The sequence below is a fragment of the Halichoeres trimaculatus genome, unplaced genomic scaffold (genome assembly GCF_033239565.1).
Source record: "Halichoeres trimaculatus isolate MK-OKI-2021-1 unplaced genomic scaffold, fHalTri1.1 fHalTri1_scaffold_18, whole genome shotgun sequence".
Classification (NCBI taxonomy): Eukaryota; Metazoa; Chordata; class Actinopteri; order Labriformes; family Labridae; genus Halichoeres; species Halichoeres trimaculatus.
Genome location: NW_027437196.1, coordinates 5,375,388 through 5,394,207, shown reverse-complemented (window position 1 = coordinate 5,394,207; position 18,820 = coordinate 5,375,388). Strand labels below are relative to the sequence as shown.

The 18,820-nt window shown below is 40.9% G+C and overlaps 3 protein-coding genes across 3 annotated transcripts; 1 reads left to right on the top strand and 2 right to left on the bottom strand.

Annotated features, from left to right (window-relative positions):
* The first annotated feature begins 1,469 nt into the window (after positions 1-1,469).
* Positions 1,470-4,843, top strand: lrrc34 (leucine rich repeat containing 34). The gene is made up of 10 exons (XM_074693741.1): positions 1,470-1,678; positions 2,204-2,316; positions 2,394-2,458; positions 2,528-2,611; positions 2,746-2,874; positions 2,961-3,056; positions 3,143-3,297; positions 3,381-3,536; positions 4,092-4,218; positions 4,310-4,843. The coding sequence occupies exons 1-10, from the start codon at positions 1,539-1,541 to the stop codon at positions 4,538-4,540; spliced, it is 1,296 nt and encodes a 431-aa protein (XP_074549842.1). The 5' UTR covers positions 1,470-1,538; the 3' UTR covers positions 4,541-4,843.
* Positions 4,844-5,830: 987 nt separating this feature from the next.
* lrrc31 (leucine rich repeat containing 31) lies at positions 5,831-11,083 on the bottom strand. Its single transcript, XM_074693797.1, has 10 exons — positions 10,788-11,083; positions 9,489-9,680; positions 9,262-9,405; positions 8,989-9,156; positions 8,662-8,826; positions 8,396-8,578; positions 6,968-7,135; positions 6,717-6,881; positions 6,460-6,615; positions 5,831-6,391 (listed from the first exon to the last, which is right to left on the bottom strand). Exons 1-10 carry the CDS (start codon positions 10,798-10,800, stop codon positions 6,003-6,005), a joined length of 1,743 nt encoding a protein of 580 aa, XP_074549898.1. The 5' UTR covers positions 10,801-11,083; the 3' UTR covers positions 5,831-6,002.
* Positions 11,084-12,226: 1,143 nt separating this feature from the next.
* Positions 12,227-17,819, bottom strand: eif2s3 (eukaryotic translation initiation factor 2, subunit 3 gamma). Its single transcript, XM_074694076.1, has 12 exons — positions 17,591-17,819; positions 15,997-16,060; positions 15,779-15,906; positions 15,453-15,574; positions 15,266-15,360; positions 15,008-15,166; positions 14,771-14,905; positions 14,546-14,640; positions 14,193-14,337; positions 13,881-14,050; positions 12,789-12,961; positions 12,227-12,679 (listed from the first exon to the last, which is right to left on the bottom strand). The coding sequence occupies exons 1-12, from the start codon at positions 17,657-17,659 to the stop codon at positions 12,616-12,618; spliced, it is 1,419 nt and encodes a 472-aa protein (XP_074550177.1). The 5' UTR covers positions 17,660-17,819; the 3' UTR covers positions 12,227-12,615.
* Between the last annotated feature and the right edge of the window lie 1,001 nt (positions 17,820-18,820).

Here is an 18,820-nt window from a genome sequence, read left to right as displayed (position 1 = left end):
AAGCCGTTGATGATGAAAAAGACATTTATTTTGTGTTTCTAGCAAACTGAATACTTCATTTATTTACTTAATTAAGCCCAAGGGTGGGAATTTGCCGTCAACATAAACGCTAGGAAGACAACAACGTTTCCACGATCGTCGGTTGAGAAAATGTCGAGATTCTTCGACGATGAGCTTTGATAAAAAAATAAATAAATAAATAAATTTAAAAAAAAAACAGCGCCCTCTGGTGTTCGCAGGTGGTCTCCATTCCAGGTACTATCCAGGCCCAACGTTTTCAGGGTGGTATGGCCGTTAGCCGAAGAAGACATGAGCTAACAGGCTATATGAACATTACATGATTAGCTGGTAGTGATTACGTCATACAATGGAACCTTCTCTTGCCACTTTTAGCAGATTTGTCCCCAAAAGTCAAAATAAACTTAAACCAAGTTGAGGAATATCATACAATCCACTGAAAATACTCAGTCTACACAATATAAGCCAACCTTTTAATCACCCACATACACGTTATTAGTAGTATGTAGCGGTCACTTTAATACCATGATAAGCTAGTTGATCTCTTCATACTAAACCTTGTGCTCTTTTTTTTTCTTCAATAAACTTTATTTACAGTCAATTACATAACAAATATGACAATATTAAACACGTCAATTGACAATGTCAGAACAGGTCACAGTACAAGGGGTTATACATTTGTGGAAAGTTAACACAATATTTTATAAATTTGTTCATGCCCGTTATGTTTGATATATTTTAGAGATTTTAGATACAGTTCAAATTCAGTTAACAAAAAAAAAAAAAAAACTTGAAGATGTGGGGTGATTTCAGCAGTTATTGTTGTATGTAAAAAAAAAAAAAAAAAAACTTGGCTAGACAGAGGACCAAGTTGCGACAAAGTTCATCGTTCTTGTTTTGAAGAAGGGTTCCGAAAGTTGTCTCTTGAGATGGGATTCTATCCAGTCCTGCAAGTGTTTCCAAAAAAATGTGTTTTAATACATTATAAAATCAGTTGTCTCCACATTGACTTGACAGAAGGTATTATCATCAATATTGAAGGGTAAATGGCATTCATAATTTTATAGTGTGTTTCTTTGACTTTTGGTTGAATTTGAAGCTTTAAATACGAGGTTCTGAGTTTCATAATGGATGCTTTATCAAATTTATAAAGGATTTTCATTTTTGTTTACTTTACCAGGCAACATACTGTCAGTTAAACAATGTCTAATAAAATGATTATCACTGATCTCTCAGTGAGAGAGATCCCCTGGATGGATATGGAACCAAGTTTTGGAGTGATAGAATGATATTCAATTATATTTTGGGTTTGAAATATGAATTCTTTAGGTAGAGCTTTTAATAGTCTTGTAAATTCATATTGAGGAGGAGTTAATTTGTATTTGGAACAGAGCTGCTCATAATTTAACAGCTAACTAAATCTTATAAGTCCCCTCCGTTTCATTGAAATAAGTCGAAAACTGTCTGACAGTTTTCCCATCTCGTTTGTCCCTCTTGCGGCGCCATCTTTCCTTGTTGCCATGGTAACGCAAAACTTCCCACTGAAGGGAAAGATGGCTAATGAAACCATTTCGGGTTTTTACGCCTCTGTTTGCGCAGAACACCGAATAGAACCGAATCCTCGTGTTTTACAAGTTCTGAAGAAGATAACGGTAACAGAGTAAGTGGTTTCATGTCACTTAAAAAAAGTTTGAGTGGAAATTTTTGTATATTGACGGAAATCAAGATTAGCTTTCGAAGCTAACGTTGCATTCAAGAGTCTCTGAGATTGTCGTTAAAAATATAGCAGTTTTTTTTAAAGACAATTCAGAATTTCAAAGTAACTGAATTAAAACAGTACAAAATACTTTACTTGGGCTTTTATTTCTATTCGACACTCTAAAAATGTTATTTTTTTAATCTTATTTTTACCTTATACTGCACTCCTGTACATATTTACTTTTCTAATGCACCTTATAATAAGATTTTATTTCTCACTTTTATCACACTGACACATTTTTTTTACTTGGAAAATACACAGCAGAAGGTGTTAATAGCATGTAATCATAATAAAGGCCTACGGGTACCTTATTTACTATGAGGCGTCTGCATCTAAGTCTTTTAAAATGCAGTGCACCTGAATGCAGCACAAGTTTTTTTTCATTGTGAATAATTAATAAATAAAGGTTTGTTTGTTTTGTTACAGAAATGTCACTTTAAAACTGTCTGCAAACAACAGCCATGGATGTGTTCAGAGACTTAATGACAAAGATGTTTTTGCCCTTTTGAAATGTGTGAGGAACAACAAGAGTGTGACAGGTGAGGGTTGAGTTGCTGTCTCCAAATACCTTGATCTGAAGGCTTTTAAAAACACAATTCTCATTTTATCCCAACAGGTCTTGACTTTAAATACAACAACATAACGGATGAAGGAGCTGGTGACCTGGCAGACCTCCTACAGGTGAGAACATACAGATAATTTCCTGCTTTAGTTTACACTTATTTATATTTTTCTTTTTTGTTGTTGCAGGAAAGTCCAGGTCTGACATCTTTGGACCTCAAGTTCAACGACATCCAAACAGACGGAGCTGAAGTTCTCGCCAAGAGTCTGCAGGTTCATCTTTCTCCATCTTTGACACACTAAACTATAACTTACAAACATTGTTGCTCTTGTCAGAAGTTCCTGAAAAGACCACAAACATGAGCACTTTCTCTTGAGAGTGATAGTATTCTTTCTTCTCTCTGCAGAGTAACAGCACCCTGCTTTCTCTCAGCCTGTCAGGTAATAAGATAAAGAACAGAGGAGCCATGCACCTGGCCAGCATGCTGCAGGTGAACAGCACGCTGAAGGAGCTGGAGCTGGCTGACTGTGACCTGGTAAAGACTAAACACAGGCTAGAAGAAGTAGCTTCAGTCTCTTTGATTCTTGAGCAGCTGTATGAAGAGGTCACCTGTCCCTGCAGGCCACTCCGAGCGTGATAGCATTCGCCATTGTGTTAAAGAGCAACAACACTCTTCGGTCTCTGGATATCAGCCGTCCGCTGCTCTTCAGCCACCAGGTACAAACACACACAGAGCGTCACGCTGCTGCCTTACACTGCTCCTCGTCATGGCTCTGATGTGAAGCTCTGTGTTTGTCTCACAGGAGGAGTGGGCCGTGCACTTCTCTGAGGTGCTGGCGTTGAACAGCAGCCTGGTGGAGCTCCACCTGGGGAAGATGGGGATGACGGACACAGGGATGGAGAGGCTGGCTGAAGGCCTGAGGCTCAATCACAGCCTGCGCTACCTGGACCTGCGCTGGTAAGAACAACCCCTCCTCTGTCCTGTTTCCTCCTGTTTCACTGAGAAGCTTTAACTCTGCCTGCTCTTGATGCTGTCTGCAGTAACCGTGTGACTCGTGACGGTGTGCGTCATCTAGCTGAGGTGCTGAAGCACAACTCCACACTGGAGATCCTGGATCTGTCGGCCAATCGGATTGAAGATGAAGGAGCTTCATACCTGAGTGAGGCCATCACTCACCGAGGCTGCTCCCTGAGAGAGTGAGTGATCTCTTCAAATGAGGTCATGTTTACTTTTTTCCTCCGTTATGGGCCAGTTGTTCAAAGACATGCCATTTCTTACTATCCAGGATCAGGTAATCCGTCTCAGTTTTGTGCTGTTTTTTCAAAGCAATATTAGATTGGATGACCCTGATCTGGATACACAGTTTTGCGTCCAGTTGTTCAAAGGTAATCCAGTCAGATTTTGGTGATCTGATTGGATTAAATTCTGAAAATGAGTTGTTCAAAAGAGAAAGAAGGATTTCAAAATCAGAGCAGATCACATGATCCAATCCTAGTTTTAATCCAGATCAAACCTTCAGTTTGTGTTGTTCAGAACTTTTCAGAAGGATTTGGATCACTTTGATCCCAAAACAGGATTCAGATCCAGATTAAAACTAGGATTGGATTATGTGATCTGATGTGATTATGAAATCTTTCTTTTCAGAATTTAATCCAATCTGAACCAAAATCTGGCTGGATTACCTTTGAACAACTGGCCCTGTATGATATTAGTATTGGATAATGAGGGTCTTACGTCTGTGTGTCTGTCAGGCTGTCAGTCACTTGTAACAACATCAGGACGGACGGCCTCCTGTCCCTCACTCAGGCCATGACAGTGAACACAACACTGAGCCACATCTACATCTGGGGGAACCGCCTGGAGGAGCCCGTCTGTCTGGTAACACTCACATATCAAACACATCCTGCCTGCATCATGAATAAACACTGAACACCTCATATTTCCCGTGTTAACCCTGGTCCCTCCTCAGGCCTTCAGAGAGCTGATCTCCAGCGGCCGTTTACCCTCAGATCACACAGATGTGAGCGCGTATGAGGTCGACGGTCGGGTGTTTCTTGCTGAGGTCTGCCACCGTTTAAGGAGACGCTACGACAGGATGGATACGGACACATCCTTAACCTCGGACTCTGCAGCAGAGCCTGAATCCATCTTCACACCTCATGCTGAGGATCAGCACCTCATCCCCCTGCAAACCTGCTGAGCTACTTTCAGCACGTCACAAAAAAATTCCTCAGAAGAAAACCAAGTGCTTACAGTGAGATTTTAATCTATGGTGCATAAACATGTTCATCAAATCTCATTGGCATTTTCAAGTGTAGTGCATTAATTTCTGCAAATATTCATGACTGTGAAGGCTCTCTGCCACTTAAATATTAATCTTATTATTTATGCCAGGTTCACTGCAAAAACTGAAAGGTACTCCTGCCTTTTTATGTCTTATAAGGTTTAATATGAGACACACTTAGCTGACAAGTCCTGGAAAATATCTTATTTCAAGATACTTGAAGACTTGTTTCTTGAAATAAGAATGTCTTAAAGCAAGAAACTGAACAAGTACAATTCTTCTTGTAACAAGACTTTTTAGGGACTTGTCAGGTGAATGATGCTCCTACACTGAAAAACCTGAAATCTTATCAAGTGTTTTTGTTTTATTTTCAGTACAAAATATCTTTTCAGACTAAATATGAGCCACAGTCACCTGATCAGTCCAGAAAAATGTCTTGTTTCAAGTTGTTTAAAAATAAAAATGAGGTCTGAATTGCTTGTAACAAGTAACAAAAAATCTGCCAATGGAAGAAGTGAAAAGTTTCTTGTATTAAGACGTTATTCTAATTTCAAGCAAGTTTTCGAGTAATTTTGTCTTGTTCCATTAGCAGATTTTTTTACTTGTTACTAGCAATTCAGATCTCATTTTATCTTTAAATAACTCGAAACAAGACATTATTCTGGACTCATCAGGTGAATGTGGCTCATATTCAGTGTAAAAAGACTATTTTTGCTTCAAATAAGACAAAAAAAACTTGATAAGATTTCATTTTTTTGCAGGGAATATTGTCTAAAAAGACAATTCTTCACTAAAAATAAGTCATTAACACTCAGTTTCTGTACCTATGTTCTAGAAAACATAAAAATATCTGTCATCAGTTCAGCTACAAAAAAAATACAGCTGGTCTTTATCCATCTATGGTTAGAAATTAATCTTTAAAACAAAAAAAATTAACTAATCTGTACAAAATGTATGAAAAAATACAAACTTTAAGAACAATATATAAGATACTTTCCTCTTGCAGCGACACTTTGTGCTTTTTTTACACAGTCTGTTGTTTTGACTTATGCAAGATTTTACCCTAAAATGTGACTTTTAGAGATGTTCTTTCTCTACAAAAACACAAAAATATTTTGTATATTTTTATGATTTTCTTGGACTTGTACCCAAAAATTTCAAAGCTTGCAGATTACAAAATAGATAATAAATCTAAGGTGTGACAGCTGCTGTCATGTGTCTGTCTGAATCTCAGAGTCCACTTATAAATGCTGATATTTGTATCATTCAGGTGTCCTTCATTGGAGACATGGCAGAAAAAAAATTATAACACTTAAGGTTGTTCCAGAAAAAAAGGAGGAAAAGGTTGTGAAGCAGCTACATTCATAGTTTAGCTTCCCTACTCTTCAGGCTGACTCCCCTCTGGACTCTCCTGATTGGTCTCTTTAAACGATGACATCACATCACCACCTGGAGCGTCCCACTCCAGCAGGATGCTCCTCTTCCTCAGGCTGTGATCCAGTTGCTTCCTCTCCTGGGAGCTCATCGTCCACCGCTGCAGCGCCAGGCGGGTCAGCGCGGGGAGACGAGGCAGAGCGCAGAGCAGCGCCGACAGCCAGGCCGAGCACGGAGCGGAGGTCGAAGGTCGTAGGCTGAGGTCCAGCTCCTCCAGGGAGCCCAGGCCTCCTGCTGCGAAGAGGGCGGACCAGCCTTCATCACCTGCAGAGCCGTTATAGGAGAGATCCAGGACTCGCAGAGAGGAGAGGACGCCACGTCGGCACACGGCAGCTGCTCAGGACAAAGGCAATCAGACGAAATCGAACAGAGGCGACTCAAATCTAATAAGACATACTTACCGAGGTGACAGAGGTCGTCTGAGGTGAGCTCACAGCTGCTGAGGCGGAGCTCCAGGATGACTGACGGCTGCAAAGCGTTCAGGAGGAGCGCCAAACGACCGCCAACAACTTTACTCCAGGAAACATCCACAGTGTGCAGGTACGGCACAGCTAAAGCTGACCATACAAATTAAAGCTTGAGATTATTTATGAAATTAAATATGATATTTAACATTTCTTTAGTTGTAGTAATGTCTGCAGTCAAAGTTTTCACGTACCAAAAGCAGTATAGGACTCTTCGTTCAGGCTGCAGCTGTTTAACGGGAAACGCTTCATCTTCATCAGAGGGAGGGCGGAGACTATCGGGTGGACCACGCCCCCTGCCCCCTTATTGGATGAGACATCCAGCTCAGTCAGAGCCGTCAGAGAGGGAAGAACCTGGACTGGAAAAAAAAAAAGGTCACATGACCGTCACAGGTGTCTCCACAGCTCAGCACAGTTTTCACTTTCTTCAAACACATAAACTCACTCAGAGCTTCAAGGTCGGAGTGTGTGAGACAGCAGAGGTGAAGGTCGAGGCTTTCCAGGTGTGTGAGATGACCCAGATGGAGAGTGAGACGGCTCAGTCCTCCTGAAATACTTTTGTTACAGGACAGGTCCAACTCCCTTACAGAGGGGAGGACGTGGAGTGAAGCACCTACAGGACGGGGACAGAAAACTAAAATATGCTCTGAAAGTAGAGCTGCACGATTTGGGGAAAAGGTGCGATTTGCGATTAGGTGGACAATATTGCGATTGCGATTGTGATTGCGATTTAATAAAAAAAGTTGTGTCATGATGAGTCTACACGCTTGCTTGGTTATCATGGAGAAAAATCTGAATTGCATGTGCTGACATTGCGATTGCGATTGCGATATCCTCTTTTGCGATTACATAATTGCGTGTGCTGACATTGCGATTGCGATTGCGATTGCGATTGCGATAATCGTGCAGCCCTATCTGAAAGGAGCATTTTTCACTGAACTGTATCTTTGAAATCACAGCTTCTGTAAAGACGGCTTTTATTCAGGTGATAGGAGTGTGTGAGAGGAGGAGTTGTGTTAAATTTCAGCTCAGTCAGACACAAGACCTTCAAGAAATGTCCATTTTAAGATATCTTGTTTGACTGTTTGCAGACGATGTGGTGCTTTAAATTTGAAAATCCAAATCTAACTCGGCTTTTTCTGCAATAGTTTGACTCTTTTGCTTCACTCCTGGAGGAAGAAATCTGTTGATTTCTGACGTAGAAACATTCACTAAAACTTCAAATTTGGCTTCAAACTGGTCACGGTGAAGCTCTAAGTCTTATGGGTGAAAAGCAGCAAATCGTCTGCAAACAGTCGAACGAGATACATTAAAGTTGACATATCTCGAAAGTCTTGTGTCCGACTGAGCTGAAATTTAACACAACTCCTCCTTTCACACACTCCTATCCCCTGAATAAAAAGCGTCTTTACAGAAGTTGTGATCTCAAAAATGATGAGTGCTGATCTTTGTCTCAATCCTCAGCACTTATCAGGACGTGAGAAAGGATGAGACTGCAGATACAGGAGTCAAATATGAGCTTCATCTGCAGGGTTTCTCAGCTCAGATTACAGACTGAGAGGATGCAGAGCTTATGCATCCAAAGAAAGCTAAGAGTCATGCTTCTCTGCTTCAGGGGGAACTTTTTTCTCGACATCAAAATAAAATGTGGGACCCTTAGGCAGATCCAAAGCACCCTGGAGGATCTAAATCTCTGAGTCTGAAACTGGCCTGGATGGATATACAAATTAATATCTCCACAGGAAACAGCAGATGAAGAAGCTGCTGATCAACTCTCATCTTTGATGAATCACACCACCTAAAGTGTCCAGATTCCTTCAGCAATCAATCTTCAATATCATGCAAACAAACAGGAAACTGAGAAGATTCCTACTGAGAGCCTCCAGGCTGTCGCTTGTCAGACCACAGGCCTGCAGTCGCAGCGTTGTGAGGGAGTTAGCGTGAGATAATGAAGAGGCCAGCTCCATGAAACCATTGTTGTCACCGTCCTGCGAGAGCTGAGGGTTACAGGAGACGTCCAAGACACTGAGCGAGGGGAGAGCAGACACCAGCCCTCCTGCAAACCAAAAGCCTCATGAATGTTTCAGAAAAGTTTTAATCTGAAGAAGAAAAAATGTTTCTGAAAAGAAAAACTGGTACCCAGAGCGGCAGCATCAGCTGCAGTGAGCTGACAGGCCACCAGGTGGAGCTCTCTCAATGAAGGTTGAGGGTTTCCAAGCAGGCTTTGCAAAGCGCCACCTCCAATGCTGCTATTCCAGGACAAATCCAGGATCTCCAAGCGAGGCAAACAGTCCACAACTTCACCTACATCAACACAGAAACTAATTATGTTAGGATTTTTCCACAGTTTCTCTTTGAAATTTAAGAAATATTTCAATTGTTTTACAAATTATGAAAAAACAGAATTGTCCATTTTTCATTTACTGTCACAGATCTCAGACAGAGAAGAATATAATTTACACCCACCCAGAGCTGTGATGTCATCAGCGGTCAGCCTGCAGCTGCAGAGCCGCAGCACTCTGACTCCGCCCACATGCTGCAGGTGAGCAGTCAGCGCTCTCAGACATCCACCAATCAGCTCATTCCAGGAGACGTCCAGCTCCTCCAGCTGAGGGAGGAACTGCAGCAGCGTCCCTGAGGAGGAAGAGGAGGATGCCGTCAACAAATGTGGATAACGAATGACCCAGAGCAACTGCACTGTAAACCAATCTCAGTTAGCGTCACAGTTAGCATAGCCACCTAGCTCCAGCAGGTCTGTGGCAGTGAGGTCACAGTGAGCAAGACTCAAGCTCCTGCTGTCCGCCTTCTTTCCCAGCCTCTGCAGGAAAACACAAACCCGACCCCAGCCGACGTCTCGCCCACTCTCTGTCCCCTCAGAGACACCTGGGACACACAGACATTTCTTCTCAGAAAACTCTTTTAAAGTTCATACAAACTTAAAAAGACAGATTTATCATGTTCCTCACCTGAGCTCTGTCCTCTCTCCTCTCGTCCCTCCATCTCTGCGTCCTCAGAGATGCCTGTCCGGTCTGAAGACCAGGACAGGAAGCGTCCCAGAGGCTTCCTGTCAGTGGCTGAGCGTTTCCTGCGGATCTGGTTCATGAGGACATCGAGGGGGGAACGCCTCAGACTCCCGCCGCTCCGCCCCTGCTGACCATCTGACAAAGGACAGCAACAAAAAAAAATCAGTCTAGTTCTATCCTTTAAGCGTCATTTATTTCTCCTGTTTAGCCTGATTGCTTCTGGCGCCCCATGTGGACAAAGTGATACCACTTATTTTATTGTTGACACATAGGGGGTCAGTTTGACTATAAGTGTGTCAGCACGCTTAAGTACCTTCGCTTCTCTTTTCTAAACCAATCCCTGGCAGAGCTTCTAGGTATCCAAAATTAAAAAGTAGAAACATTCAAAAAGGTCAAAAAATAAATCTTTAAAAGCTCTTATAAGATATCTCACAAGGAGCTGAATAAGGAGAAAAACATAGGACCCAGGACAGAACCCTGGGGGACACCACAAGACTTGTTTTATGTTAATAAGACATATTTACTGACATAAACTGTCACGACAAGCTATAATACATTCACAAAAGCTTTTTTTAAACATTTCAATAAACAAAAGCAGTAATTCAAATGTTTTTAGATCCAATTAGGAATCAGGTGTTTAATAAATTACAACTACAGGGGGCTATTTTTTTGTTTAATATTTGCAGAGAGCATTTGAATCTTAGTTATCTGCAAAAATAGCATATAACTTTTGAGATGAGCATAAATCCACCATTGTTTACAACTTATTTTTTAAATTTAAAGAATATTTTATGGAAACATTACATTTTCTATTTGAGTTGCTTAAGGTTAAGATCAATTTAAAAATATTTTAAAGCATAAAAAGGTGATACTTTTACTAAGGATACTTAGTATTTCTTCTTCTTTGATTTTTTTTTTTTTTTTTTGAGTGTGTAATAAGTGGTTTTGAAGAAGAAACTCGTCGCAATAACAAACCTCATAAATTAAAACATTAAAACATTAGCAGTATCAAAATTGGCGCAGCTTCACTTACTGACTGTTTGGTAGTAAAATTTTACAACAAAACATCAGTTTTGATAAGCTTTTTGCATATATTGTGTGCAGTTTTGCGTAAATTTACCCTGAAACTGTGGTGTATTGATCAGAGCAAAATCCCTTTTCTGAGATATCTGTATTTCTGCAGCCCAATCTCTGCATGAAACTTCAACATTTTTAGTTTGACATCAGCAGAACTGATCTTACCTCCAGACTCCATCTTCGGGTTGGAGAATTTGAGCCTAAATAAGAAGCAAAGTGATCCTAAAAAGTAAAGTAAAAGAGAAGAACCAGAGTTCGTCCGTTTCAATCAAGTTACGGTGATGCGTTCATGGTCCGTTAGTTTTTACGAACTTCGAGAGATGAAGATAAAAAGAAAACATTCAATAAGAGCTAAATCATATCCGCTTAAGCTTCGGGTATCTCTATTCTTGATTGTTTCTGATAAGCCCGACTTTTCTCCGGTTTGAGTTTGTGTAAGTGACGTCCTGTCCCGTGTTTGTCAGGTGGATCATCCCGGAAGTGGAACAGCAACGCCTCCTTAGGTAAACGTTAGCCTCGCTCTTCTCCTCACGAGCGACGTAGATGGACTTTAGTGACTTGATTCAAGTGCTGATATTTATTTTACACAAATTTAAAGTTGAGAACATAAATTTCAGAAATTCTCATACGTAAAATAGTGACACTATTATTATGTAAAATAAATATAAATAAAAAAATAAATTAAAAAAATGATTTTAGAAGATTTACACATTTCACAGAAAGTGATATATTTTTTCTAGAATATAAATAATGATTCAGAGATAGAAACATTTCAGTCATATTTATTTTTATGATTTTTTTACTCACTCGTTTTTATATCCCTAAATATAATTAATTTTGACATATTTTTGCCGATAATCTAAATCTAATAAGAAGCTACTGCGCGGGGCTAGGGCCTAAGTAAACAACAACAAAAAACAACATAATGAAAATAATGTCATTATTTACATCATTTGATGTTTTGAATTTCTTAGTAACTTTATTCACTATTCTTCACAATTTTAACAAATGACGTGTTAATTTTTTTTTTTAAAAATCATTTTTTTAATAGTAATGAAGCAATTTAGTATTGATTTTTTCTCACTGCTGTTGCTCAAAATATTAATTTAAAGGCATGTTTGAAAGCACTTTTTCTTTTTTTCCCACCTAAACAAGGAGTTGTCATTAAATACACAAACCTTGCTTTTTTCCTAATGTAAATGTGGGGCCGGACATACACACAGCCTCTGTCAGTGCACACCTGACTTTTATGGATTTATACACACATTTTTGCATCAATAGATCCAAAGTTTGACCTTTAAAGAGTCATTACCTGGATGTCTTAAACCAATAGTGCATTACAAAGTATGCACTAATAAAGTTAAACTTTACTGACACCTCTAAAAGTTTCAATTTTCTCTCCTTTCAGTCCGTCTAATGAAACAGACAGGTTTTACGACTTCTTTGTTAAGACCTACTGTGATGATGCTGCCTCATCAAAGTACATCACCAGTCCAAGATAACAGCATTTAAAAAATCTGACCAGTAGTTGACTTTTGAAACTTTTGAAAAACATGTAGTTTGTAAACTTGAACATTATTCATTCTGACAAACACACAGCGCTTTGATCCAAATGTGTTTATTTATTAGACTTTACAGAAATCTTGAACAGTACAGCATCGTTTCTGCACTGAATGAACCTCTGCTGTCACTCTGAGCGCGGCTACGTGTAAGGAGCGTCCTCGGCTCCTCCTCTGCTTCCCTTCATCTGCAGCTCCGACAGATCATCAGAGCAGAATCTGAACCTTGCCGCTGAAGAAGAGAAGCTGAGGGAGGAAGCATCTTTAAACACCATTAAAACAATGAAATGTCCTCTTCTGTTCACTTTTTTTCTCCTCAGGGGAAAAAAGAAAAAAAAACTTAAGAAAAGAAAAAAAGCCAAGAAGAAGAGTGGTGGAGTTGATTTCCAGGTGATGGGTGTGTTGCTTTTGTAAATTCATGTTTGTTCCTCTCCTCAGTCATCGTCCACTGTTGGTGTGATGGTCACGCCTCTCCTGATCTGTCCCCATCCAATCAGACTGAGAGGAAGAGACAGAAGGAGCAGGTTAGACAGAGGATCACAAACCTCCTGACAATTCTTACAGAGAACACAAAAAGAAAAAGATGTTTGGAGGTCTGTTTCCTCACCGCCAATGTTTCTCCACACGTCGACTCAGAGCGATCTTCTCTCCGACTTCTGTGCACACAGGGTTGGTGAGGACAATCTTGGCCAAATCGGCCTTTACGGCGCTGACGCGGCCGCCTGTCGACAACGAGCCGATGTTCACCATCAACACCTCGTTCTTAGACAGTTTCTGGACCTGCAGGGACACAAGAAGACGTTGGTTTAATCTGGAAATGAGGGTTACTTAAAGTACATAAAGCAGGGGTTCTCAAACTTTTTTAGACCATAGACCCCTTTCAGGTTAGGCATTTTTACTTTGAGGAAATGTTATCTCTGAGGCAGTGGTGTGCACAGAGGGGGACGGGGGGGCGATCACCCCCTCATGGCCCAATCAAAAATAAACATAACACTAAAACAAGCTCTCGGGAAACATGCGTGAAGTGCCCTTCTGGTTGGCAAAACAAACTTAACTTCCCTTTTGAGTACCAAAATCGCACCCTATATGTGCCTTTTTTTAACCTTTTGCCCCTGCCCTTTAAAAAGTCTGTGCACACCACTGCACTGCAGCAGACTGTGCCCTCTCGTGGTAGGCGGCGTGTAAGCCGGATGCTGAAAGCTGCAGCTGTTAAACAATAGCGTGACGCCGTAGCAGCGCGACACAGTTTACCCCGCTAATAAATCCAACGAAGAAGAAAAACACGACACAGTAAATGAAGAGCACAGATGAAGACAAGCAGCATTTCGTCCTCTCTGTGATTGGCATGTAGCTCTTTGATACAAAGAACAATCAAGCTTTGTTTCAGAGAAGTCTGTGTGCGGCCAGGAGAAATACAGCCGCTGTCGGGATAAGTGATGATTCTTTTGACCAATCAACGGTCTGCAGTGTTGTAACTCCACCTTCTGAGAGCGGATCGGCTCAGTCTGGCACTCATACGAAAGGGTCCCAAAAAGTGGAAGGCTCGTCTTCGTTATTTGGGGATCTGTCCCGGGATAAGTCAAGTGGAAACGCCACAAAATGCGCGCCGTACTGAGATGAACCAAACCGGTCTGCTTGGTGAAAACGCGGCTTAAAGGACCCAAAATAAAGATTCTGGACTAAGTCCAACAAGACTCACCTTGGCGGCCTTCTTGTCTCCCTCTGTGCGGACTCCCAGCAGCCTCCTGAGCAGGAAGTAAGAGATTTCCAGCTCAGTGAAGATCTCTGGCAGCGCTCCGACAGCGCCCAGCACCTGACCCACCATACGATCCGCTCTGCACAGTGTCGGGTCGATCTTAGTGCCCACACCTGAAATTAAACAGATCTTATTTTACCTCGCTGATGAGAAATGTGAAGGTGTAAGTTGAGCTGTGTTGAAATGTGTTGTTTAAGAAAGTTTTCTTAAGTGTTATGTTACATTATAGTTATTCTAACTGAGTGAGAAGCTCACCGATAAGGCCTCCAGGAGCAGCGTACTGCAGGTCGTTGTGCTCGGCGAACAAAGAGACGATCTTGGAGAAGATTGGTTTGCACATGAGCTTTCCCTCGTGGTCTTTGGACACAATTCCTGGTCGCACCTCGATCTCTTGACCCACCTGGACGAGGAATTCAGAGAAACACAGAGGATCAAGGTAAGAAAACTGAATAAAGGTGAAGTTTATGATCATTTCTCTCAAAATTAAGGCTGTTACTTTAAATGAAAGAGGCTAAGAGCACTCTGTAAACAGAAGGGGTGTGTTAAATCAGTTTCTGCTTCAAAGCCGCTGTAAAAACATCAATCTGTGAATCAAAGCTCTGTCTGACCTTTAGGACTCCCTTCAGGATACTTCCTCCTGCCACACCTCCCTTTAAATCATCCACCTCACAGCCCGGCTTGTTCACATCAAAAGATCTGATGACTGAAAGACAAAAAGGCAAACCATGAGTTTATAAGTTTAAAAACAAGAGCAAACAACAATCTGAGAGTAATGTACACAGAAAATCAGAGCGCAAACACCATTTAGGTCACGTGTGTGTGTGTTCTCTTACCAATGAGTCTGGGCTCAGAGGTGAAGTCTCTCAGAGGCACGGGGATCTTTTTGACGATATACTCACAAACCACCTCGATGTTGTATTTGAGCTGTGCTGAGATAGGAATGATGGGAGCGCCCTCTGCCACTGTGCCTGCAAGAGAATCATTCAAAGGTTTAGAGTGTCACTCTTTGAATATTATGTTGGTTTTTGCAGCTCTGTGTAAAACATCAAAACAAAGTCGTGCCGCCTCACCCTGCACGAAGGCGAGGATCTGCTCGTACTGCTCCTTGGCCTGGCTCTCCTTCACCAGGTCGATCTTGTTCTGCAGGATGAGGATGTGCTTCAGCTTCATGATCTCAATAGCTGCCAGATGCTCCGACGTCTGCGGCTGAGGACACGATTCGTTACCCGCTGGTGGGCAGAGACAAGAACACAAGTCAGGCGAGTCAAAAACAAACATGAAAGGTCAAGGTTTGTCACACTGCTCAGGGAAAAGCTGTGAGATCTTACCGATGAGCAGGAGAGCTGCGTCCATAACGGCAGCTCCGTTCAACATGGTTGCCATCAAAATGTCGTGACCGGGACAGTCAACGAATGACACGTGTCTGAGAGAAAAAAAAAGACACAGATGATTAAGTTTCAGCAGCTCGAAAGTCTCTGTGATCCAAAAACAAAAACCTGATTCCTCTGCTCGTACCGGACCAGCTTGAAGTTGCCCTTGGTGCCGGGGATGTCTGTGGGGAACTCATCAGGAGTGCTGCTGCCACACGACCTGTAGCACTCCGGCCGGGGACAGTTGGGGTCATCAAGTTTATATACCTGTAATGACACAGACGTTAAAGGTATGTTCTGCTATTTTTAAAGATGAGTCCTTTTTATATCCAAGGTTCGGGGTTATAAACAAATGACATCTATAAAAAATAATCTGGTGTTTCACTGTGATTCTTTGCAAAACTGATCTCTGCATTGATAAGCCCTTTTTTAAGGTAGGAAGCAGGAACATATCAAAAGCCCCAGTCATACCTTAGCATTAGCATATCCTAACTTGATGGTGATGTTCCTCTCCAGCTCATTCTTGAACCTGACAGTGTGAACACCAGAAATAGCCTTCACTACTGTGGACTTCCCGTGAGCTACATGGCCGATGGTGCCTACGAGAGAGGAAGATACAAAGTCAACAAAGTAGTTCTCATGTTGTTGTGAAGCCAAATCAGGATGTGATTTGTGCCTGATTCTCGTACCGATATTTATGGTGGCCTGTCTGCTGATGATCTCTTGAGAGAGAGGCGTCAAGGTGGACACATCCTGCAAACAAAACCACCAACGTTAGAGCGATCATGACAAGGAACAAAACATGCAAACTGAGTGTTTGCAGGCTTTAAATGGTCATTCATTACAGCTAATGTCTCAAAGCACCCTGGAAGCTAGTAGTAAGTAGGGATGGGTACCTTTCACATTTGAAACAATGCGGTACCAATTAGGGCTGCACGATTATCGCAATCGCAATCGCAATGTCAGCACATGCAATTCAGATTTTTCTCCATGATAACCGAGCAAGTCTGTAGACTCATCATGACACAACTTTTTTTATTAAATCGCGAGCACAATCGCAATCGCAATATTGTCCACCTAATCGCAAATCGCACCTTTTCCCCAAATCGTGCAGCTCTAGTACCAATGCACTGTACCTGGCAATCGGTACCGGTACTCAACAGTACTAATTTTAAGTACTTTTTTGTGTTTATGTGGTTAAAAATATCAATTTGTTTGATAATAAAATGTCAGTTCTTTTCAAATTAACATATTCATTCTTCAGTATATAACCTTATTATGCTATGTTCATGTCCAGCATGGAAAATCGCCTACTCTTCCACTCCCTCAGTCACAAGGATGCATTTAGGTACCTAAAAATGGTATCTTTTGATTTTACGGTACCCGATACTTTTGACAGAATTCGGTCGGTACCTTTAAAAGTACCTAATTCAGTACCCATCCCTAGTAGTAGGTTGTGTCCCAATATTCAAAGTTACAAATTTTAAAATATGTCTGTATGTGTTGGATCCCCAAATCTAACCTAAAGAGTTTGTAAAGTAACAAAAAAAACTAGGAAAAGGAGAACAGAGATTTGATTCAGTTCAAGAACAATCTTGCATCCCCCATAGTGTGATTATTCCAAGACATTTGCTTCTTAACTTGTTATTTTCTATCTCTATCTAAACCAGAGGTGACACACATGATCAGCAAACGTTTCCTTTCAAAAAACAAAACAAAACAAACAAAAAGCCCCCACCCCGCCGCTGTTTCCGCAATAATTTCCAGAATAAACTGAAACAATATCAAAGGACCTTCCTGTGGTTAACGTCACTTCCTTTTAAATCTGTATCCTTACATTATACACTTTATCAGTTTTAATTTCTGATATAAAAAAGAAAATAGCTTGAACGTTTTACTGCCTTTCAGAATTAATTCATATTTTTTGACATTTTCAGCTGAACTAGCATACCTTTACTAACTGATGCTGAGGCTTTAGTCCTCACAGCAGAGCATTGCCACTGAACAAATACATGAACAACTACTTCAGCGTAAGACCTGCTTCATTTCAAATCGAAAATAACGATAGAAAGGTTGTTGGTCTGTAACGGAGCTGAGGCCGGTGTCTGAGCCCTGTTCCTCACCGGGGGCCCTGCCGTCATGTGCCGGGTGGTGGTGGCGCACTATCGGCGGCCGTTGACGTTCATAAATGTGCCATTTATTTTACCGTTTTGATGGTAAGGTACACCGATAAAGACTGACACATACAAACAACCTGTGAATAACTGTAAAATCGCCGCTTACCAAAGAAGAAAGGTCCTGTTTGGCCAAATGAGGCTGACCGAGCGTTGTTCCAGACTCATCACCCGCCATCTTGACTGAAAAGGGAATGACGGAGGTGGCTCAGTCGAAAGCCTGATCAATGGGGAAATGACTTTCTTCTTAAATTAATAACTATTAATTACAATCTTGAAAGGTTTTAATATGAAAGTACAAAATAAAGTGTTTAATTAAAATCCGTTCCTGGATGTTTTCCCACGACGACTGTAGAAAAATTTCTACATTCATGTGAATCATCGAGGCAAAGGGTCCTTTCACAACGGCTGATGCAATTTATTTCTGACCGTTTAACACATTTTAATTAGCTAACACACTTCAGAAAAGCTCAAAAACATTTTTAAACTGCTAATTATTGTCCAGGGTATGTGTTTTGTCAAGACTAATTCCCCCTTTTTGTAAAAGTAAAGAAATATGTTATCCATGCGTTAGGTCCGTCGCTGTTAATGGACGTCATCAGATTTGTAGTTCTTTCAAGAACCCTGCATGGCCTGGTGTGTGTGTGTGTGTGTGTGTGTGTGTGTGTGTGTGTGTGTGTGTGTGTGTGTGTGTGTGTGTGTGTGTGTGTGTGTGTGTGTGTGTGTTAAAACAAGCTTTGCTACACAAGTTTAATATCTGAAAGGTTTTTATGGATTGAAAATAAACATTATATTGTTTTTCAGCTCATGAATATTGTCTTCACTTGAATCAGTCATCTGCCTTGATTCGTTTGAATTGAAAAATGTTGCTTCTTTTGTCAAATATTTATATGTAAATAAATAGTGATAAATTTGGATTACTTAATTACTAAGCCTCTAATTAGTTTTTTTATTTTTTTCTATCAAGACCCAACATTAGTTTTTAGTACTGAACCCATCTCTACAGATACAGTGCACTTGGAAAGTGTTCATAGCGCTTCACATTCTCCACATTTTTTCATTTGGCAGCTTTTTAACAAAATGAACTTGATCAAAATAAACCACTGAGTTAGAAAAAAAATGTACATGCCCCTTACAGTGTCTCCTGATAGTGAAATTAATGATTCAGATAAGAGACTTTTTTTTTGTACCAGGCTGTCAACATGTTTATTCCTGCAGTGAAAATAGCTTTTTTTGTTTGGTGTGTTTGTGACTCATGCTTCTTCCGAAGCCAACCTCAAAATGACACTTGAGAAACTGCAGATTTTAGCACTTCTGTATTGTCTCATAATTAAAAAAA

What these genes read in the sequence shown, in the direction of transcription:
- lrrc34 (XM_074693741.1), top strand. Translation starts at nt 1,539, where the DNA reads ATGGTAACGCAAAACTTCCCACTGAAGGGAAAGATGGCTAATGAAACC. An exon ending in AAGAAGATAACGGTAACAGA is followed by an intron (nt 1,679 to 2,203) that starts GTAAGTGGTTTC and finishes GTTTTGTTACAG; the next exon opens with AAATGTCACTTTAAAACTGT. An exon ending in AGCTGGCTGACTGTGACCTG is followed by an intron (nt 2,875 to 2,960) that starts GTAAAGACTAAA and finishes CTGTCCCTGCAG; the next exon opens with GCCACTCCGAGCGTGATAGC.
- lrrc31 (XM_074693797.1), bottom strand. An exon ending in GGAGAGAGGACAGAGCTCAG is followed by an intron (nt 9,406 to 9,488) that starts GTGAGGAACATG and finishes TGTGTGTCCCAG; the next exon opens with GTGTCTCTGAGGGGACAGAG. An exon ending in CGACAGCCTGGAGGCTCTCA is followed by an intron (nt 7,136 to 8,395) that starts GTAGGAATCTTC and finishes CCCGTCCTGTAG; the next exon opens with GTGCTTCACTCCACGTCCTC.
- eif2s3 (XM_074694076.1), bottom strand. Translation starts at nt 17,659, where the DNA reads ATGGCGGGTGATGAGTCTGGAACAACGCTCGGTCAGCCTCATTTGGCC. An exon ending in CTCTGAGCCCAGACTCATTG is followed by an intron (nt 14,641 to 14,770) that starts GTAAGAGAACAC and finishes TTTGTCTTTCAG; the next exon opens with TCATCAGATCTTTTGATGTG. An exon ending in TCCTGAAGGGAGTCCTAAAG is followed by an intron (nt 14,338 to 14,545) that starts GTCAGACAGAGC and finishes TTCCTCGTCCAG; the next exon opens with GTGGGTCAAGAGATCGAGGT.